This window comes from Cannabis sativa, chromosome 9, assembly GCF_029168945.1.
Source record: "Cannabis sativa cultivar Pink pepper isolate KNU-18-1 chromosome 9, ASM2916894v1, whole genome shotgun sequence".
NCBI lineage: Eukaryota > Viridiplantae > Streptophyta > Magnoliopsida > Rosales > Cannabaceae > Cannabis > Cannabis sativa.
This window is the reverse complement of record NC_083609.1, coordinates 54,166,351-54,185,284: the sequence shown is the minus strand read 5'-3', so window position 1 is coordinate 54,185,284 and position 18,934 is coordinate 54,166,351. Positions and strand designations below refer to the sequence as shown.

The following is an 18,934-nucleotide window of genomic DNA, read 5'->3' as shown; positions in this document are numbered from 1 at the left end:
GTCAGCCTTTGCACATTTCTTTTCACAAAATAACACTTTAATCAGCAAGTATTTTGTTCAGTGGTAGAGAAGTTTCAACAGTCACCCAGTCTTTGGTCAAATCTCCGCTACTTCACCAACTCTACTCTAATTAACTCTCTCCATCGAAAAGTGAACGAAACTTCCTCCCATACCCATACTATGATCCCATCCCATGCCCATATGCCTATTCCCAAGTATAAATATACTCACATTACAATCCATTTCTTGCATCCGAACCCACCAGACCACAACCACTATTACTCATTCCAATATTGCTCTCTCTCTCTCTCACACACGAAACAAAGTTTTAGACAGAAAGAAAACTCAACTACATCTCTAGTTATATATATAATTCTAATTCCAATCAAAGAAACAAGTAATACATATTCATTATTCCAATGGGTAGCCTCGGCGACTTTGAGTTTCCCCAAAACAACGCTCTTTCAAACATAGCTGGTGGCTCAAGCAATGATAACCCGCTGGACCCTGAGGAGTTCCGGCGCCAAGGCCACATGGTCATTGATTTCATTGCCGATTACTACAAAAACATCGAGAAGTACCCAGTTCTTAGCCAAGTCGAACCGGGCTACCTCAAAAAGCGGCTCCCCACTTCAGCCCCTTTCTATCCGGAATCCATTGAGACCATTCTAGGTGACGTCCAGGACCACATCGTTCCCGGAATAACCCATTGGCAGAGCCCCAACTACTTTGCATACTTTCCTTCTAGCGGTAGCATTGCAGGCTTCCTTGGAGAAGTGTTAGCCACTGGCTTCAATGTCGTTGGATTCAACTGGATGTCGTCCCCAGCTGCAACCGAGCTGGAGAGCATAGTCATGGATTGGCTTGGTCAAATGCTCAGACTCCCTAAGTCATTTCTTTTCTCTGGAAATGGAGGCGGTGTCCTACAAGGAACCACATGCGAGGCAATCTTGTGTACTCTCGTTGCTGCACGAGATCGAACTCTCAGAATTATTGGAAACGACAATATTGGAAAGCTCGTCGTTTATTGTTCCGACCAAACTCATTGTGCTTTCAAGAAAGCTGCCCAGATAGCAGGGATCAATCCCAACAATTTTCGAGTTATCCCCACAACTTTGTCGTCTTCGTTTTCCATGTGTCCCAAGGCTTTGAGAAACACCATAACTGCTGATGTTGAGGCTGGACTCGTTCCCATATTTTTACTCGCAACTGTCGGGACAACGTCCACAACTGCTGTTGACCCACTCGGACCTCTATGTGACGTGGCAAAGGATTACGGAATGTGGGTTCATGTGGATGCAGCCTACGCTGGGAGCATTTGCATTTGCCCAGAATTTAGACACTTCATCGACGGAGTGGAAGGAGCTGACTCCTTTAGCTTTAACGCTCACAAATGGTTCTTCACCACCTTAGATTGTTGCTGCCTTTGGGTCAAAGACCCTGCAGCGTTGACACAATCATTGTCTACTGATCCTGAATATTTGAAGAATAAGGCCACCGAATCAAAACAAGTGGTTGACTATAAAGACTGGCAACTCGCTTTAAGCAGACGATTCCGTTCTCTCAAGTTGTGGCTCGTGCTCCGTAGCTATGGAGTTGAGAAACTACGTGGGTTCCTACGAAGCCATGTGAAGATGGCTAAGGTGTTCCAAGGTTTTGTGGAAGCTGACAATAGATTTGAGGTTGTGGTTCCGAGGAATTTCGCCAACGTGTGTTTCAGAATATCGCCTTCAGCAGTAATGAATAAAAGTAGTAATGGAGTATTGGGTGAGATAACTAACAGTAATGATATTAGTAGCCCAAGAACTAAGACAAAGATGGGAATGGTGAATGAAGTGAACCAGAAATTGATGGAGTCGATTAATGGGTCAGGTGGGATTTACATGACCCATTCGGTTGTTGGTGGTATCTATTTGCTTCGTTTCGCTGTTGGAGCCACTCTCACCCAAGAATCTCATGTCATTTTGGCTTGGAACGTAGTCAAACAACATGCACACGCCATACTCAACTCAATTCCCACTACCCAATAATATGTATTTCATTCTTTTTTAATTTCGACGGTCAACAATGGTGGTTCTCTTATTGTCTATACAATTTTTTTTCATAATAAATATTTTATTACGTACTCAATTACTACCATATTTTCATTCTTTATATGAATATTTATAGGAAAATTTACATCTAGAGTCTTAAAATACATCTTAATTACATAAATAACGTGACTTTTAAAATAATCAAAGTTACTATTATATTTGTAACGTTTTCGTTAATATTGGTTTTGTTTTTAGTTCATACATTCTTTTCTTGGTTATCTTTGTGATGTACATTCTTTATTTTTTTTGTACAATATATCTCAATGTTTGTATCAATTATCATGTCTTTTATACCTAATTTTTTTTTACTGTACATATATTTAATAAATATTTAGATTTAAAATATTTTCTCTTTTTTTTTTTTATATTTAATTTTTTTTTGGCTACACTAATAATTATTTGATCTCAAAAATTGCATATTGTGATCTACACTTTAAGATAATCATTTTGATATGTGAGACACAAATATTTTTTTGCTAGCCGAAATCAAAGGTAACATTTTAGTTTCTTTCAGTTTTTTTTTTTTCAATTTTTTTTTTTATATTTAGTTTACCAATGATATTCAAATTATGAAGTATACTAAATAAAACTATTTCATATTTGTGCTTACTTCTTATATTATATATATGAAAACTAACTAGTTTCTACAATAAACTTAAAAGATAACTAAAAATGTAATTTTAAAATGAGCAATTAATAATTTAAATGTTTACTAATTTTACTAATAAATTATGTGAGCTTTTTATTATTATTATTATTATTATTATTATTATTATTTATTAGTTTATTAAATAAACTTGTTGTTACAAAAGAAAAATAAAAAGTAACGTAAAAGTTTAAAATAATTGAATAATTTAATATGATTTAAAAATAAACACATAAATTTTAAAGTATCAAAAGGTATACAAAATAATTGGTATATAAAAGTGGTAGCTTATTATATTACATAACAACTCATTAGTTTCAATAAATTTTAAGGTTACCAAAATATATTTTAAATAATAAGATACAATAATATAACTTAAAAATAATTAATTGATTATTAAGATGTTTACAAATAAAAATAATTTTTTTTATGTAAAATTAATTAATTAGTTTCTTATCAACATCATAACTAAGTAACCAAATAGTTACTTTTGAAAACGGAGGTAAATTAAAAATAAAAAGTAGAATTTGAGATTAATTTCGTTTCAGGTATATTAATTTCAAATTAAGGTATTTTTTGAAGACGTGGCAAGGTATTATTGTAAATGAGATTTGTTAAGGTATTTTTGAAATTAATTTGTATTTTAAGTATATTATTGAAAAAATCCCATAATTATATCAATATATCTTTTTTAATAGTGTAATTCTTTTTAATGCTTTTCATATTATAATCTTCACACTTTGTATTACTTAACTTATAATAAAAAAGTGTGACTACTTCACACGCCCTATCAATATATGAAAAGCATTAGAAACACAATTACAAATAATAATAATAATAATAATAATAATAATAATAATAATAATAATAATAATAATAATATGTTTTTTTTAGGAGTATTACTATTAGACACAACATCTCTAGATATGTCACTTTGCGATTCACTAAAAAAATTGTCTTTCGTGACAACATTTTAGTCTCAACATAAATATTTTGTGATTAAATGCGACTATTAGTCACAACAAAAAATTATTTGTGACTAAAACATAGTATTTAGATACAAGTTGTCACTAATTTTTACTTTTAGTCACAACAAATATTGTGACTAAAAACACATTTAGTCACAACAAATTGTAATTTTTGTGACTAATATTTTTAGCCACGGACATTTTAATTACTCACAACATAAGAATGGAAATTTATAATTAGTCACAATTTTTTCACTTTTAATCACAAATTTTATTGTGACTAAGTAAAAAATTTTGTAGTGAGTGGCTAGCGATACTCCCTAAAAATTATTATATAAATTATGGGACTCAATACTTATTTGAACTAATAGCGATATTAATACATAGGAGGATGCTAGGCACCACTAGTGCCTTTTAGCATTTCTCTTTTTTTAATTTTTCTTTTTTGGAATAAGTTAATGCTAGCAAGAAAATAGTAATGTGAAACATTACCTTATTTATTTTGAGAGTTTAACTTTGGAGTGTTATTCTCTTAGTGTAATATAATTATATCCTCTATTAAAAAGTAGTGTCTCATATTATGTTAAACTAATTTAAGTTTAACACGTCGATTAATTTTTTATTTATCAAAAAAATTAAACCTTTAAGTGAGTCAACAAAAATAGTTAACATAGTTAATATAAATTAAATTATAGTTGACGTGTCAAACTTAAATTAGTTTAATACAATATAAGACATCAGTTTTAACAGTGAATCTTGATTCACCTTTGAGGAGGATAATGTTAAAAAAATAGTGAGATTAAATTATTTGCGTCTATTATATTATTAATTTTAATAGCATTTTTAAATTAATAAATAAATTTAAATACTTTTAATATTATAATTTATTATAAACAAAATATAACGATATATATATTTAGTCTGTCATGAGATCATTTTTTTAGTGAGTTTTTTTTAATGTGCAATAATATATAGTTATATATATGCATTATACATAAATTTTATGTAAATATATTGTAACGTCCCCGCTTCAAGCCTCCATTGGGCCCTTACACCCACGGAATGAATGGCTCTTATACACGAGTACGTCACTCTGGCTGCTTCATGGACTGACGACTGACCCTACAGACCAACACGAGTGTTTCCAGCATGCTTTGTCCTCACTCGCACGCTTCCTGGGAAAACTTCCCAGGAGGTCACCCATCCTTAAATTACCCCAAGCCAAGCACGCTTAACTGTGGAGTTCTTTCGAGATGGGCTACCGAAAAACAAGATGCACCTTGTTGACATAGGTAGTACCAATCAATCCATTTAAGCTCTATTCAACTGTGTAGTCCCATACCTACACAGTCTCAGAATCATCCCACTTGACCTTCCCCAGGCGGTGTGGGATTGCACAGCTTACCCGGTGTTTCCCCTTACGGATCACGGGACTACTGACTGTCACAATCACCCCCCCTTACGGGGTCCGACGTCCTCGTCGACCACACTTCCGGCTGGGTCAAGGCTCTGATACCATTTGTAACGTCCCCGCTTCAAGCCTCCATTGGGCCCTTACACCCACGGAATGAATGGCTCTTATACACGAGTACGTCACTCTGGCTGCTTCATGGACTGACGACTGACCCTACAGACCAACACGAGTGTTTCCAGCATGCTTTGTCCTCACTCGCACGCTTCCTGGGAAAACTTCCCAGGAGGTCACCCATCCTTAAATTACCCCAAGCCAAGCACGCTTAACTGTGGAGTTCTTTCGAGATGGGCTACCGAAAAACAAGATGCACCTTGTTGACATAGGTAGTACCAATCAATCCATTTAAGCTCTATTCAACTGTGTAGTCCCATACCTACACAGTCTCAGAATCATCCCACTTGACCTTCCCCAGGCGGTGTGGGATTGCACAGCTTACCCGGTGTTTCCCCTTACGGATCACGGGACTACTGACTGTCACATATATAGTGTACATAAATGACATAACGAACAAAAATAAATAACATAATGATAAAATATATAATATTCATTTTAATTAATAAAAATATAATAAAATTTAATATTAACTAATTAATAAATATATTTCTTTATATGAAAAATTATTTTATTTTTTATGTATAATTAACATTAAATGTATCTAATAAAAAATTATTTATAATTTTATTTTTTAAAATAATATAAAGTTTTTGTACTCAAACAAACAGTATAATTCAATTAGCGGGAATATGATTACATATTACCCTATACAATCAACACAATTTACACTTTTTCTTACAATTATATTCTCCTACACAATATTTCTTACAATTTACACATTTTCTTACAATTATATATATATTCTCCTACATAATATTTCTTATAGTCAAATAATTAATTTTGAACACCTTGTAGCAAAGTTCATTTTTCTTTATTTTTTACGTATTAATTATGAATATATAAATCAATAAGAAGGAGGATATATAAATCAATAAGAAAAAATAAATTATACTCACCTTCTCTTTCTCTTTGCTCAGCTAGAACACAAAACTCAACCCTATCTCGACGAAATTCTAAACCATAGTCTCTCTTTGAGTTATAAGTTAAAGTTTAGAGTTTGGGTGTTTTTGTTTTGTATAGATTGCTATAGGTGAGATTGTGTTTTAAAGCTTAAATTTGAGTTGTAGAGAGTTGCTTAAGGTACTTTGTTGCAGGTTTAATTGAGAGCTTTAAGTTTGAGCTCTAATGGTGAATCTTGATAGTTGATGTTTTTGAGTTGTGTGAGCTGTGTTATTTGATGTATTGATGATATTGGATTATTCTGGGAAGTTTGGTAGGTTTCGGTTGAGTTTGAAAATGTTGGAGATCATGTGTGAAACTCGGAGTTTTTGCTTCTTGCAAAAAATGGTAGACCATTTTTGAGAAAATGATTTACTGTTTTTCCTAGCAAGGAATTCAAAAAAATGGCTTGTCGTTTTTCCAAATGATCTAATGTTTTGGGTGAAGCTTGGAAATCTTGATGTTCGTATCTTCTCAATATTTAGGGTATTGTCACGCTATTTATTAATAGAGAAACTTTCAGTTATGAATTTAAGACCTTATACAGGTTAGGTCAAGTTGTTGATCGATTTACCGTTGTTGTGGCATAGAGTCGAGATCTTCAGGCGTTTCTCCACTCAAGTTGGCCGGCATGCATGAATTTCGATTAAAGGTAAAAAAAAAAGTACAATCGTACTACATAGCATGTCATGTTAAGATACAATTATTATCATTTATAAGATATGATTATTATCGTTTATAAGATACAATTATTATTGTTTATAAGACACGGTCATTACCGTTATGTGAGAAAAAAGCCATGACTGTAATTGAAATCGTTGTTAGATTTTTTACTTGTCAATTATCTCGTTAGGTAACAACAGTGACATAATTTGGATGTCAAAATAGGTATTAAGGTTGTCTTATGATAAAACGAGAATAATATTTGGATTTCAGATTAGGTATCAGGTTTATCTTATTTAACTACAACGAGATTGATTACTTTATGAAGTAACAAATATGACTTATTACATGTGTATTACCAAATGTTTATATACCAGTAATTATCTGATTGTGATAATTTGAGTTTAGATGATGATATTTTTGTATTGATTTATGATATTATGTTATCGCTTTTTTTTTACAAAGCTTTTGTGACTCACAAGTGCTATGTGGTGCAAGCGGGGGTTAGGAAACGTTTGGACAACCATGAATTCGGGATCATTTCCAATGAATGTACATATTAGCAGATCCGACAAGTGGAGCTGGGTTTTTGGGATTCATATTTTACGATGTTCTGAACTTTAATGTGCATTTTGTTAAAAAAAAATGTATAATGGCATATTTTGTAATATTTTAAAGGAGATTCCAGGTCTTAAAAGTGTTTATGCCAAAAAAAAATTATGTTTCAAAATTAGTTTGTAAGATTTTCATTAAATCACAATTTTATTTAAATTACTAATTTAATTATTATAAACTAATTTATAAAAACACACACATTGTATTTCTAAGAATTAGTGCGTTACAAGATACTTGTGGCGATTTTTATAGTTCAAGTAAATTCTTAATTATAACAGAAAAAGTTGAGAGATCAAAATTCCACAAATATTTTAAGTCACAGAAACAAATCCTATTTATTAAATGCTAATTAGTAATTTTCCCCCCTGAATATTGACATGTACTAAATCGTGCTCCCTGAACTTTTTTGGCTGTTAAAAATTTCCCCTGAACTATTGAGATTGTTAAATTTAAGGACTTTTGTCTAATTTTAGTAAAAAGATTCTAACATAGATGAAAGTTCAAGGGGCATGATTTAGTACATATCAAAGTTTGAGGGGCATGATTTGATAAATATGAAGTCTGGGGAGCATGGTTTAGTACATAAACAATCACTGAAACAGTAAAATTGCATGAAATTAGACAAAAGTCATTAAATTTAACAATCTCAATAGTTCAGGGGGAATTTTTAATGGTCAAAAAAGTTCAGGGGGCACGATTTAGTACATGTCAAAGTTCGGGGAAAAAAATTACTAATTAGCTTTTATTAAATAATAATATTTCCTTTTCTACTAATTACCAATCCAAAACTAATATTAATTAATACCAGTGACCCCTAAAATATCTTTATATATATATATATATATATATATATAGTAATAGAGGTCCCTACAAAAAAAAAATAATCAAAATGATAATAATGTTCATAATTGAATTATTGAACAACATATATTTATTGTATTTAAGATTAAAAAATAGAATAGCATATTTTGAAGTAAAACCCACTCCAATTTAATATTCAAGCTATTTTTAGAGTGTGCATTAAATAGATATAATGTTCTTCTATAAATAGAGGAACTACTTCTATTCTTGACTTCATATCATATTATCATATATAAAATGGCATTGGAGTTTGATTTAACACCAAAGTATAGCGAGAAGGTAGTAGAGGGAGAAGGAGGAGAGTACAGAAGTTGGTCAAGTACACAGCTTCCAATACTGTCTCACACCAAAGTTGGTGCAGGAAGGCTTCTTTTGCACCCTCGTGGCTTTGCTCTTCCTCACTATGCTGATTCTCCCAAAGTTGGTTTTGTTCTTCAAGGTTTGTATAATCACTTATATATCTTAAGATCTACATAAATTTATTATACATGTGTATACTTTCTTTTGTTTTTAATCTTACATATTAAATCAATTAAATAAATTTGATTTGCCTATATATAATCCTTGTATTGTATATTGATCTTATATATAACATTCTATATAGGGTGTAGTTTTGTTCTTTATCAAGGTCAATACTCACCTTGTGGTTTTTTCAATATTTGGATAGTTATAAACTTGATTTTTCTTTTATTATTATTATTGTTTTCATTTTAGCTATATTGAAGACATTTTAGAAAGTTTGAAAAAATTCTGAATAATTTATAATATTAAAAATTATATTCAAACATCTTGTTGCACAAATCTCACTTTTCTCTCTAAAAATAATTTGTGAAATTGATATTGTTTAAATCTTAATTTTAGCTCTATAAATAATTTGTAATTTTTTTTAAAAAAATTCAGGATCTTTTAATAAATAACCATCTCATCTGATTTATATAAATAATTGTATATTTAAATACATATAGATATTAATATTAAATATAATATTATGTAAAAATACAACATAATACAATTCATAAAAATATTATACAATACAATAAGATTCACGAAACGGATCCAAAAATTTAAACCTTTTACATCCATTTTAAAGAATACTGCTTTTGGAGAAGTTCCCTATAATTATTGAGCACTAAGCATACTTATCGTGTTCAGTAATATTATTAGGTGTTGCTTATAAATAGTTAATTATTTTTTATAATAATGATTAAAGTAAAATATATAAAACCAATATTTAATTATATCAGTAGTTTCTTTCCCAATTAATAATATCCATTACCAATTATTTAGATCTGCACAATTTTCAATACATTAAAATATTATATACATGACATCTTTTTCTTTTCTTCCTATCTATTTCATTATAATACTACTACATATATATGCACATGTAATGTATTATTATATCTCATGATTAAATATTAATTTATGCATATGACAGGCAATAATGGAGTAGTGGGAATGGTATTAGCAAATGAACCAAAAGAAGTGGTATTGAAACTAAAAAAAGGAGACTTAATACCAGTGCCACTTGGAGCAGTGTCATGGTGGTTCAATGATGGAGATTCTGATTCTAATGATGACCTTGAAATTGTTTTCCTAGGAGACACTTCTCAGGCTCATTTCCCAGGCAATATCACTTACTTTTTCATAGCTGGGGGTGGTTCAATGTTAGGAGGATTCTCAACTGATTTTGTCAAAAAAGCCTTTGGTATGGACACTAATGAAGAGGCAAACAAACTTGTCAAATCCCAAAATGGGGTTTTGGTCATCAAATTAGATGACACAAAAACCTTGCCTAAACCAAAACAAAATGAACCCAATAACAACAACTTGGTTTATAACAACTTGGAGCAGTGTTTGAAAATAGAAAGTGGGTTTTGGAGTAAAGTGACAAAATCCCAATTTCCTTTCTTGGGAGAAGTTGGGTTGTGTGCAAATCATATAAGAGTTGAGGCTAATGCTATGACTTCCCCTGTTTATACGTGTGATTCATCTACTCAAGTGATTTATGTGGTTAGTGGAGGTGGGATGATACAAGTTGTGGGTTTTAATGGTAAGCTTGTGTTGGAGAGTGAGATCAAGGCTGGTCATTTGGTCATTGTGCCAAGGTCTTTTGTTGTTTCTATGATGGCTGGTCATGAAGGATTGGAATGCTTCTCTATCATAACAACTCCAGAGTAAGCATATGCATTTTTTTCATCTGTTAAAAAAAAAAAGTTTTTCAAAAACTTAATATTTTGTATATAAATATATTTTTGATATAGTATAAAAAAGAATATTTTTTTAATTAAGTATATAAATTTAAATTTTATTTTTATTATTTATTAATGGATTAAAATTTAATTGTTTAATATTTTTAAAATTAATATTTATAATTAAATTTATTAAGTAACAACTATTGAAAAGTGCCTCATTATATAATCTAAATCTATCAAAATTTAAGAGCTATAAAAAAAAAATTTCAGTTCAAATTGGTAGGAATGGGAGGAATTTTTTTAGTTTGCTTTTGGTCTATAAATAAATTATAAAATTAAGGTATCTTATAAATTTTCGAATTTTTTTTAATAATTTGACAGTCAAAATTAGAATTCGAATAACATCTTGTATATTGCATACTATTAAACTTTTTATACTTTGCAAAATGAATTATATACCCCTTTCAAAAAAAATTATAAAATTTCTATATTTATATCACCATAATCTCTATAAGATATCTATTCTATATAAAGTGTGCCTATATAACTGAATTCTTGGTTTATGAGAAATTCATGGGTGACTTTTTATTTATATTTAATAAAATAATAAAATATTATTTATATATAATAAAAAATAAAAATAAAACAAATCTCATTAATATTTGAACTGATATTTGTTGTGTTTAACAGATTTGTTGTGAATTTTCTGCGCCAGTTAAAAACAAATCCCTAATTGAAAAAATAATCATCACTATAATTATTAATTATTATTTAATTAATAATTATATAATAATTTAAAAACAAATCCCTAATTGAAAAAATAATAATTAATTTTGTAAGAATACTTTTAAATTTGTTATTTATCATATAGATAGTATATGATCAATTGAGTTGCTTAAGGGGGAGAACTCATGCTTCCTAAAAAAAAATACAAAAATTTCACGTCAAGGATAACTACTACATGAGTATGTATATATTAAGATTAACGTACTTTTTATTATTAATAACAATGTACATATCATAAATTTATAGATACAATTATGTTTTATTTATAAAATATACTGACACACAATTTACAATACTACTATTTAATATACCTAAAAATAATTTCAAATAATAATTAATTATATGTTTTTTTTTAATTATTTATTGTATTATTTTTAAATAAAATAGAAAACACCTAGTATAAAACTAAATATACGTGCCTCGCACGCAATATCTAACTAGTATATATATATATTGCATATAAATGTGTATATCTCAACGGTATTAAGGGATAAATAATTATGGGTGATTCTACAATGCACCCCTTTTATTGATGCACCCTTAACTTATTTCGGCAGCTAGAAAAAAAATTTAGTCTAATTTTTTTTCATATTCATGTACGTTATAGCTATTTAAGATGTCCTACAAAATTTTGAGAAATTCGGAATAATTTACAATATAGAAAACAATGTTCAAACAGTCGATTTTACACGCGTATAAAATAAAATAGTCACGCGTGCAACACACTGTTTGAACATAGTTTTCGGCATGTTAAACTTTTCCAAATTTCTTAAAATTTTGCAGGATGTCTTAAATAACTATAACGTACATGACTATAAAAAAAATTAACTAAAAAATTATCTCGGATGCTAAAACAGCTAGGGGTGCATCAATATATCCATTTTAAGGGGGCGTGTTGTAGAATTTTCCAATAATTATCTAGTAATATATTTATGGGTGATTTTACAATCCACTCCCTTAAAAGGGATGTACTGATGCACCCTTAACTTGTTTCGGCATCCAGAAAAATTTTTTAGTCTAATTTTTTTTTCATATTCATGTACGTTATATCTATTTAAGATATCTTACAAAATTTTGAGAAATTCGAAATAATTTACAATATCGAAAACAATGTTCAAACAGTCTATTTTACACGCATGTAAAATAAAATAGTCACACGTACAACACACTGTTTGAACGTAGTTTTCGGCGTGTTAAACTTTTTCGAATTTTTTAAAATTTTGCAGGATGTCTTAAATAACTATAACGTATATGACCATGAGAAAAAAATTGACTAAAAAATTATTTCGGATGCTAAAACAAATTAGGATGTATTAATATATCCATTTTAAGCTAGTGCATTGTAGAATTTTCATATATTTATTATTCTCTTAAAATGAATTTACATGTTTATTATAGTGATCATTAATTACACATTTGCAATCGTTGCCTTTATATAAATAATAACAGTAATAATAATTAATAAAAATAATTAACAAGCGCATACAATACTAGAGAAATATGAATGTATTGCGTGTGTTGAACATTTCTTTATTATTATTTTTTTTTGGCTGTTTACAATTTCGTTTTTTTTTTAAATTAATATAGTTTACTTTAGTTGATCAACTTGTCATTTTATATAATACCACGTGCATCATTATATATTCAATTATACATATACTATATACAAATCTAATAAATTGAGCAATATTAGTTGGATGAGTACAGATACAAATTATTTGATCTATAATTTAATATAATATATAATATTGCCGTGTCAAATATAATAAATAATTAGTTAGGGATATATTGAATTAATATTGTTGAATTGTGCAGGCCTGTGATACAAAATTTAGCTGGGAAGACATCTTTAATGGAAGCACTATCATGTGAGGTGTTACAAGTGTCATTAAATGTGACTCCAGATTTCCAACAAAATTTCATTTCAAAGATGAGATTGACAAGCAACTCCATTATCTCTCCCCCATAAATATATAATAAACAATTACTCATATATAATATATTATCTATACCTATATCTATATGAACTATATATATTAATTTTCTGGTTTTTCCTTACTAGTATTGGCACAAGTTATAATAAAATAAATAAATTTGTGAGAGACAAAATGTGTTTGAAATTAATTATCTGATCGGGTGAGATTGTTATTGAAAAAATATATATGATATTAAGTATTAATAAACAAATTATTTTTGGAATATTTAGTAATTTGTAAAATTAGAATCTTTTGGTTTGAACCTACTCATATCTAAGTCTAAGTGAGAAATATCATTACCAAATGTCATGACAGTAAAAATTAGAGATTTTTTCTATTATAAACTAAAAATGTAATAAATTTACATTTATGACCCTAAAAAAAGGAAATAAACAAAAATAGAAACTAGAAAGTTGTTAATTACAAAAATGCCGGCCAAGCAAAACGGAAACACCATCTTCTTCGTGACCCAGCCGCAAGCTTCTTCGTGACCCAGCGATCCAACCCCAACAACCCAATCTCAACCATCTTTCTTCCAAAACCAGCAAAATCAAAATCTAAAAAAATGTAGAACTCCTAGGAAACAAGCTGAATCGCGAAAATCCAAAATCAAAAACGAAAAGGAAAAAAAAAACCAGGAAACCTCCATTGATGTACAAAAAAAACTCAAAAAAAACAATCATTGAACAAAGAAATCGCGATCAGAGGAGAAGAACCCGAGTAGAAGGAGAGCTGGAAATCAAAGAAACTCACCCATGATTGAATCAGAAGGAGAATTGAAGGTAAACAAATTTTTTCATGAACGTGAAAACATCTTTTAGTGTAGATGAATAGAAATTTGATATTAATTGATGAAAACCGGATTAAATTGAAATAATAATGAAATATTGATGAAGTTGAGAAAAAAACAACAACGGTTTGCATGAAAATAAACATTAACGCATATAAATAGTTGCTACAGTGTTTTATTCTGAAAACTGTTGTTTACAAGTTGTTTTACAGTGGAATAATAGTTGTTTGGGATCTACAAACTAGAAAATATGAATCTATTGTTATTAATTACTGATGGCTTTTAAAATAGTTGTTTGATAGTTGATTTAACCTATATAAATAGTCGGCCAGATGAAAGTGTTAGATGCATAAGTTATTGCTGGAAAGATTTGTTTATTGGTTGTTTTGACAGATTAAAATAGTTGTTTGCAACTACAAAAACTGAACCAAGTAAATAATTTACATTATTTCAGGAAACGGAACCATTACAAATATTGGTGCAGAGCAATGGGCATTGGGATGACCACAAAAACTATGTTGATTATGAATCAAGTGGAGAATTAATTTCGACCAAGTGCACTTTTGAGGAACTAATGAGAATAATGATGGAAGAACTCCAATGCAACCATGAATCAACACAACTACAACTGAAATATCAACTGAAGGAAGGAGGCCAACCACTAAAAATCAAGGATGACAAAAGTCTGTTGTTCTACATAAAGCTATTAACGAAGGAGGTTGATTTCACAAGGTACCCATTGTGTGTGAACAAAACCAAAAGAATACTGCAAGACCACCTAACCAAACAATGGTGTGGAACAATATGATCATGGAATCGTATGAGAACAACGCAAAGCACAGAAGACTTGCAGCAACTCCGGAAACAACACGGCAACAACTTCCAAGCAACAACTATCTCACAAGAGACGATGGGATCTCGGTGAAGTTGATACATTTTTCCTAGAAACAGAACAAAGTGTCATCGAATCAACCATACAACAACCGAAAACAACAGAGAAAAAACTACAAGAAGAGATGAAGATTTCGACTTCACCGACTATGCAAAAGCTTGTGGCTGCAGAAATGGTACAGCAACTCGAAAACAACCAGGAAGAAGAAGAGGAAGTGGACAACACAGAAATGATTATCATCAATGACAAACGACATGAAACAATAGAGAAGGGGCAAATTTACAAGGACAAAGAAACATTGATAAGTACACTATGCTACTTTGCAATCAAGAAGACATTTCAATACAAAGTAGTGAAATCTTGCACAAAAGAATACAACATAGTGTGTTTGGACACAAACTGCAAATGGAGTTTAAAGGCTACAAAAAATGGAAACACAGAAACATTCATAATAAGGAGCTACGAAGAAGAACACACATGTGCAGTTACAATAAGATTTGGAGATCAACGACAAGCTACATCAAAGTTGATAGCAGATTTTGTAAAACCAAAATTCTTGAACCTGAAAACAAAGTGCAACCCTGCAGACATAAAGACAGAAATGAAAGACAAATACGGAATAAAGATGAATTACATGAAAGCATGGCGTAGTAAAGAGCGAGCACAAACCCAGCTACATGGAAATGCTAAAGAGTCGTACAATCTCTTGCCAAGATACCTGTACATGCTACAGAAAACAAATCCAGGTAAAAGAAATTTAAAAATTTTACTTTGAAAATATTTGTGAAAAAACAGTTGTTTTTGCGTTGTTATTTCGTTGCGTACATGTTGTTTGACAAAATCCTGTTTGATTAAAATTCAGGAACATTAATAGACATAGAGAAAGATGATGATGACAGTTTCAAATATGCATTTGTTGCATTGAATGCTGCTATAAAAGGTTGGCCAAACTGCAAACCAATCATCGTGGTAGACGGTACATTCCTAAAGGCCGCGTATGGAGGCACGTTGCTCACTGCCAACACACAAGATGCAGAATCGAAAATTTTTCCACTAGCATACTGCATAGTTGATTCTGAGAACGATAAATCGTGGGAGTGGTTCTTAAAAAAAATAAAAGAAGCATTCGGGGTTCGAGAATGTCAATGCCTAATATCAGACAGACATGAAAGCATCATCAAAGCAACTAGGAAAATGTTCCCTGAAATAACACATGGCTACTGCATCTTCCACCTCTTGTCGAACCTCAAAACAAAATTCAAAAAAAATGCAAAGCATTTTAGAGTGCCATTCTTTGCAGCTGCAAAAGCTTACACAGAAATGAAGTTTGAATTCCATATGAGGGAGCTAGACAACTTGGATAAGCGCATAAGACCGTACCTGGAAAAAATTAGCCATGAAAAATGGTCAAGGTATCATTCAGAAAACAACAGGTGAAAACTAATAAGAAGGATAAAATTAATGATATATTCAGATATTTAAAGCGTTGTATTTGCGTTGTTTTTGCGTTGCGTTTGAGTTTTTTTTCAAAAGTAGAACTATGATAGAAACTGTCCAAATTATAGGTACTCTACCATGACATCAAACATAGCTGAGGCACTGAACTCAGCAAATTTAGCAGCAAGGGAAACACCAGTGACAACATTAATGGAGTGCTTGAGGGCACAAATGCAAGAGTGGACATACAATAATAGAAAGGAGGCACAAAAATGCACAACAAGGCTGACACCATCATCTGAGAAAAAACTCATAGGGAACTATGTACAGTCATTGCGACTAACAGGAAGTTGAGATTATCGTTCGCATAAAGTAAAATGAAAACAGTTGTTTTTGCATAGTTTTTTGGTTGTTTTAAAGTTGGTTTAAAACATGCAGGTGAAACCAGCAAACCAAAACCTGTTTGAGGTGATAGATGAAGACAGAACAAGAATAGTAAACTTGAAGGAGAAGACGTGCACATGCAATAGATTTCAAAAAGATGAAATGCCATGTAACCATGCAGTCGCCGTCATGAAGGACTTGAACATAAACACATACAACTACTGTGCACAATACTACACATCAAAAGCATGGCTGCAAACATATGAAGAAACAGTATATCCAGTTGGAAACGTAAGAGAATGGGAACTTCCAGAATTTTTTGAAGACATCATAGTGTTGCCTCCAAAGGAGAGAATCAAGTCTGGAAGGCCGAGGAAAAGAAGAATGGCGCGGCTTGGGAAACAAAGAAACAAAACAAGTGTGGCAAGTGTGGACAAAAGGGACATAACAAAAAGACCTGCAGAAGAATTACAGCATAGAAGTGGAAACAACTACACATCAACCAAAAAACAACTATATTAAAACATTTAGAAAACACATACTGCATATTACGATTGGTTGTTACATATATTTTTTTATTGTGATTTTTTATGTGGAGAGATATTGATAATAGGGAATTGGTATTATTATCATTAATATACAAAAGAACATCAAATATTATAGTTAAATAATTAAATGAGTGGAAGAAGGTTGAAATTAATAAGAAAGAAAAAAAACTACATAAAGTGATTAAAATGCAATTTAGTTGTTTGTCAGATGGTTGTAATAAGGTTGTTAATAGTATGCTGTCATGAGTTAAAGTAAATATAAAAATTAAAAATCCAAAAATATGAACAAATAAAAAACCAATTCCAATAAAGAAAAAAACATTATAGAAACAACAACTTGTCTATGATTATGAACATAATCTGGTAATAGAAAAAACAAAAGCTAAATAAAAAAAGTAGTATTTCCAACAACAACCAATAGATAACTAAGACAAATTCTTCTTTGGACCCTTTGGAGGAGCCTCATCTTCACTATCAATAAGATCCAATTCTTTCATGCGAGCATACTTATAGAACAACACAGCAAGCCTATCACGGTGTTTCTCAACATCAAATATGGGAGGAATCGGTTTCATATCAATGAAGTATTCGGCAAACGATGCAACGAAACAACCACAGTCACTGCAAAACAACCAAAAAACAACATCAGAAAAACTTAAAAAAGGAAAATAACATACAAAATTTTAAAAACATTTGAAAATAAAAAATAAAAACAACTTACTTCGAGGTTTGTTGAGGCAAACCATCAACCTTAACAACTTCGAAAGGGTCTAAACAAACCGGTTTGTTTTCCTTTTTGAACTCATCAAACAAAGCAAAAAAGTGGGGCAACAACACCGCAAATGGCTGACAAGCTTTGATAAACAAAGACTATCTTTCATAGCAGTCGACAAGGAGTTGTACATGTACATACGCCTTTCCTTAATATTCAATCGACCAAGAATCCAATGTGATTCAGTCTCCATATGGATGATAAACAAAACATGATCGCACAAATGCCAAGGGGAACCACATAACATTTTTCTACCTCTGATATAATCAGCAATGGCATGCTGGGCAGTTATCAAAGAAAGATTTTTTTTCTGTGCAATAAATTTTTCATACAAAGCATGAATGGTTTTGAAGAATAAGCAATCGGTGGTTGTGAACTTAACCTTTGGCTCCTTTGCATACTTTCCTTTTTTACGTAGATAGTAAAAAATGATGTCCAGATGCTAAACAATAAAAAATGAGAAATGTTCGAAAATCAGAAAATGAATTATATTTCAACAACTAAAAAACAACCAACAAACAACATGAAGAAAACTATAGACTGAAATTTTTGAAAAAAATCAAAAGAAAAAATAAATTAACTTACAGAATTAGTTAAACATTGGCCAGGATATGCAAGCTTGTGGAACCACATCTTGGTTGCAACATCTTCCACGCCAAAACGAAAAGGGGGAACAATCTTATCCTTACCCTTCAAGTAAACCTTGTCCTTGTCATGCCTAACATTAAAAAAAAAATTGAAACATAAATAGTAAAGTAAAAAACAAAAAATACAAAAACAC

General features: G+C 30.7%; 4 protein-coding genes across 4 annotated transcripts; all 4 read left to right on the top strand.

Moving 5' to 3' along the window:
- Positions 1 to 247: 247 nt before the first annotated feature.
- On the top strand, positions 248 to 2,130 carry LOC115721792 (tyrosine decarboxylase-like). Its single transcript, XM_030650870.2, has one exon. The coding sequence runs from the start codon at positions 420 to 422 to the stop codon at positions 2,028 to 2,030; it is 1,611 nt and encodes a 536-aa protein (XP_030506730.2). The 5' UTR covers positions 248 to 419; the 3' UTR covers positions 2,031 to 2,130.
- Positions 2,131 to 8,444: 6,314 nt separating this feature from the next.
- LOC115721737 (13S globulin seed storage protein 2) lies at positions 8,445 to 13,544 on the top strand. The gene is made up of 3 exons (XM_030650808.2): positions 8,445 to 8,812; positions 9,812 to 10,550; positions 13,170 to 13,544. Exons 1-3 carry the CDS (start codon positions 8,611 to 8,613, stop codon positions 13,321 to 13,323), a joined length of 1,095 nt encoding a protein of 364 aa, XP_030506668.2. The 5' UTR covers positions 8,445 to 8,610; the 3' UTR covers positions 13,324 to 13,544.
- Positions 13,545 to 15,160: 1,616 nt separating this feature from the next.
- LOC115722156 (uncharacterized) lies at positions 15,161 to 16,803 on the top strand. The gene is made up of 3 exons (XM_061105008.1): positions 15,161 to 15,758; positions 15,875 to 16,445; positions 16,578 to 16,803. Exons 1-3 carry the CDS (start codon positions 15,161 to 15,163, stop codon positions 16,801 to 16,803), a joined length of 1,395 nt encoding a protein of 464 aa, XP_060960991.1.
- A 78-nt stretch (positions 16,804 to 16,881) lies between these two features.
- On the top strand, positions 16,882 to 17,355 carry LOC133031496 (uncharacterized). The gene has a single exon (XM_061105007.1). It carries the CDS (start codon positions 16,882 to 16,884, stop codon positions 17,353 to 17,355), a length of 474 nt encoding a protein of 157 aa, XP_060960990.1.
- The last annotated feature ends 1,579 nt before the right edge of the window (positions 17,356 to 18,934 follow it).

What these genes read in the sequence shown, in the direction of transcription:
- LOC115721792 (XM_030650870.2), top strand. Translation starts at nt 420, where the DNA reads ATGGGTAGCCTCGGCGACTTTGAGTTTCCCCAAAACAACGCTCTTTCA.
- LOC115721737 (XM_030650808.2), top strand. Translation starts at nt 8,611, where the DNA reads ATGGCATTGGAGTTTGATTTAACACCAAAGTATAGCGAGAAGGTAGTA. An exon ending in AGTTGGTTTTGTTCTTCAAG is followed by an intron (nt 8,813 to 9,811) that starts GTTTGTATAATC and finishes TGCATATGACAG; the next exon opens with GCAATAATGGAGTAGTGGGA. An exon ending in TCTATCATAACAACTCCAGA is followed by an intron (nt 10,551 to 13,169) that starts GTAAGCATATGC and finishes TGAATTGTGCAG; the next exon opens with GCCTGTGATACAAAATTTAG.
- LOC115722156 (XM_061105008.1), top strand. Translation starts at nt 15,161, where the DNA reads ATGCAAAAGCTTGTGGCTGCAGAAATGGTACAGCAACTCGAAAACAAC. An exon ending in GCTACAGAAAACAAATCCAG is followed by an intron (nt 15,759 to 15,874) that starts GTAAAAGAAATT and finishes ATTAAAATTCAG; the next exon opens with GAACATTAATAGACATAGAG. An exon ending in TATCATTCAGAAAACAACAG is followed by an intron (nt 16,446 to 16,577) that starts GTGAAAACTAAT and finishes TCCAAATTATAG; the next exon opens with GTACTCTACCATGACATCAA.
- LOC133031496 (XM_061105007.1), top strand. Translation starts at nt 16,882, where the DNA reads ATGCAGGTGAAACCAGCAAACCAAAACCTGTTTGAGGTGATAGATGAA.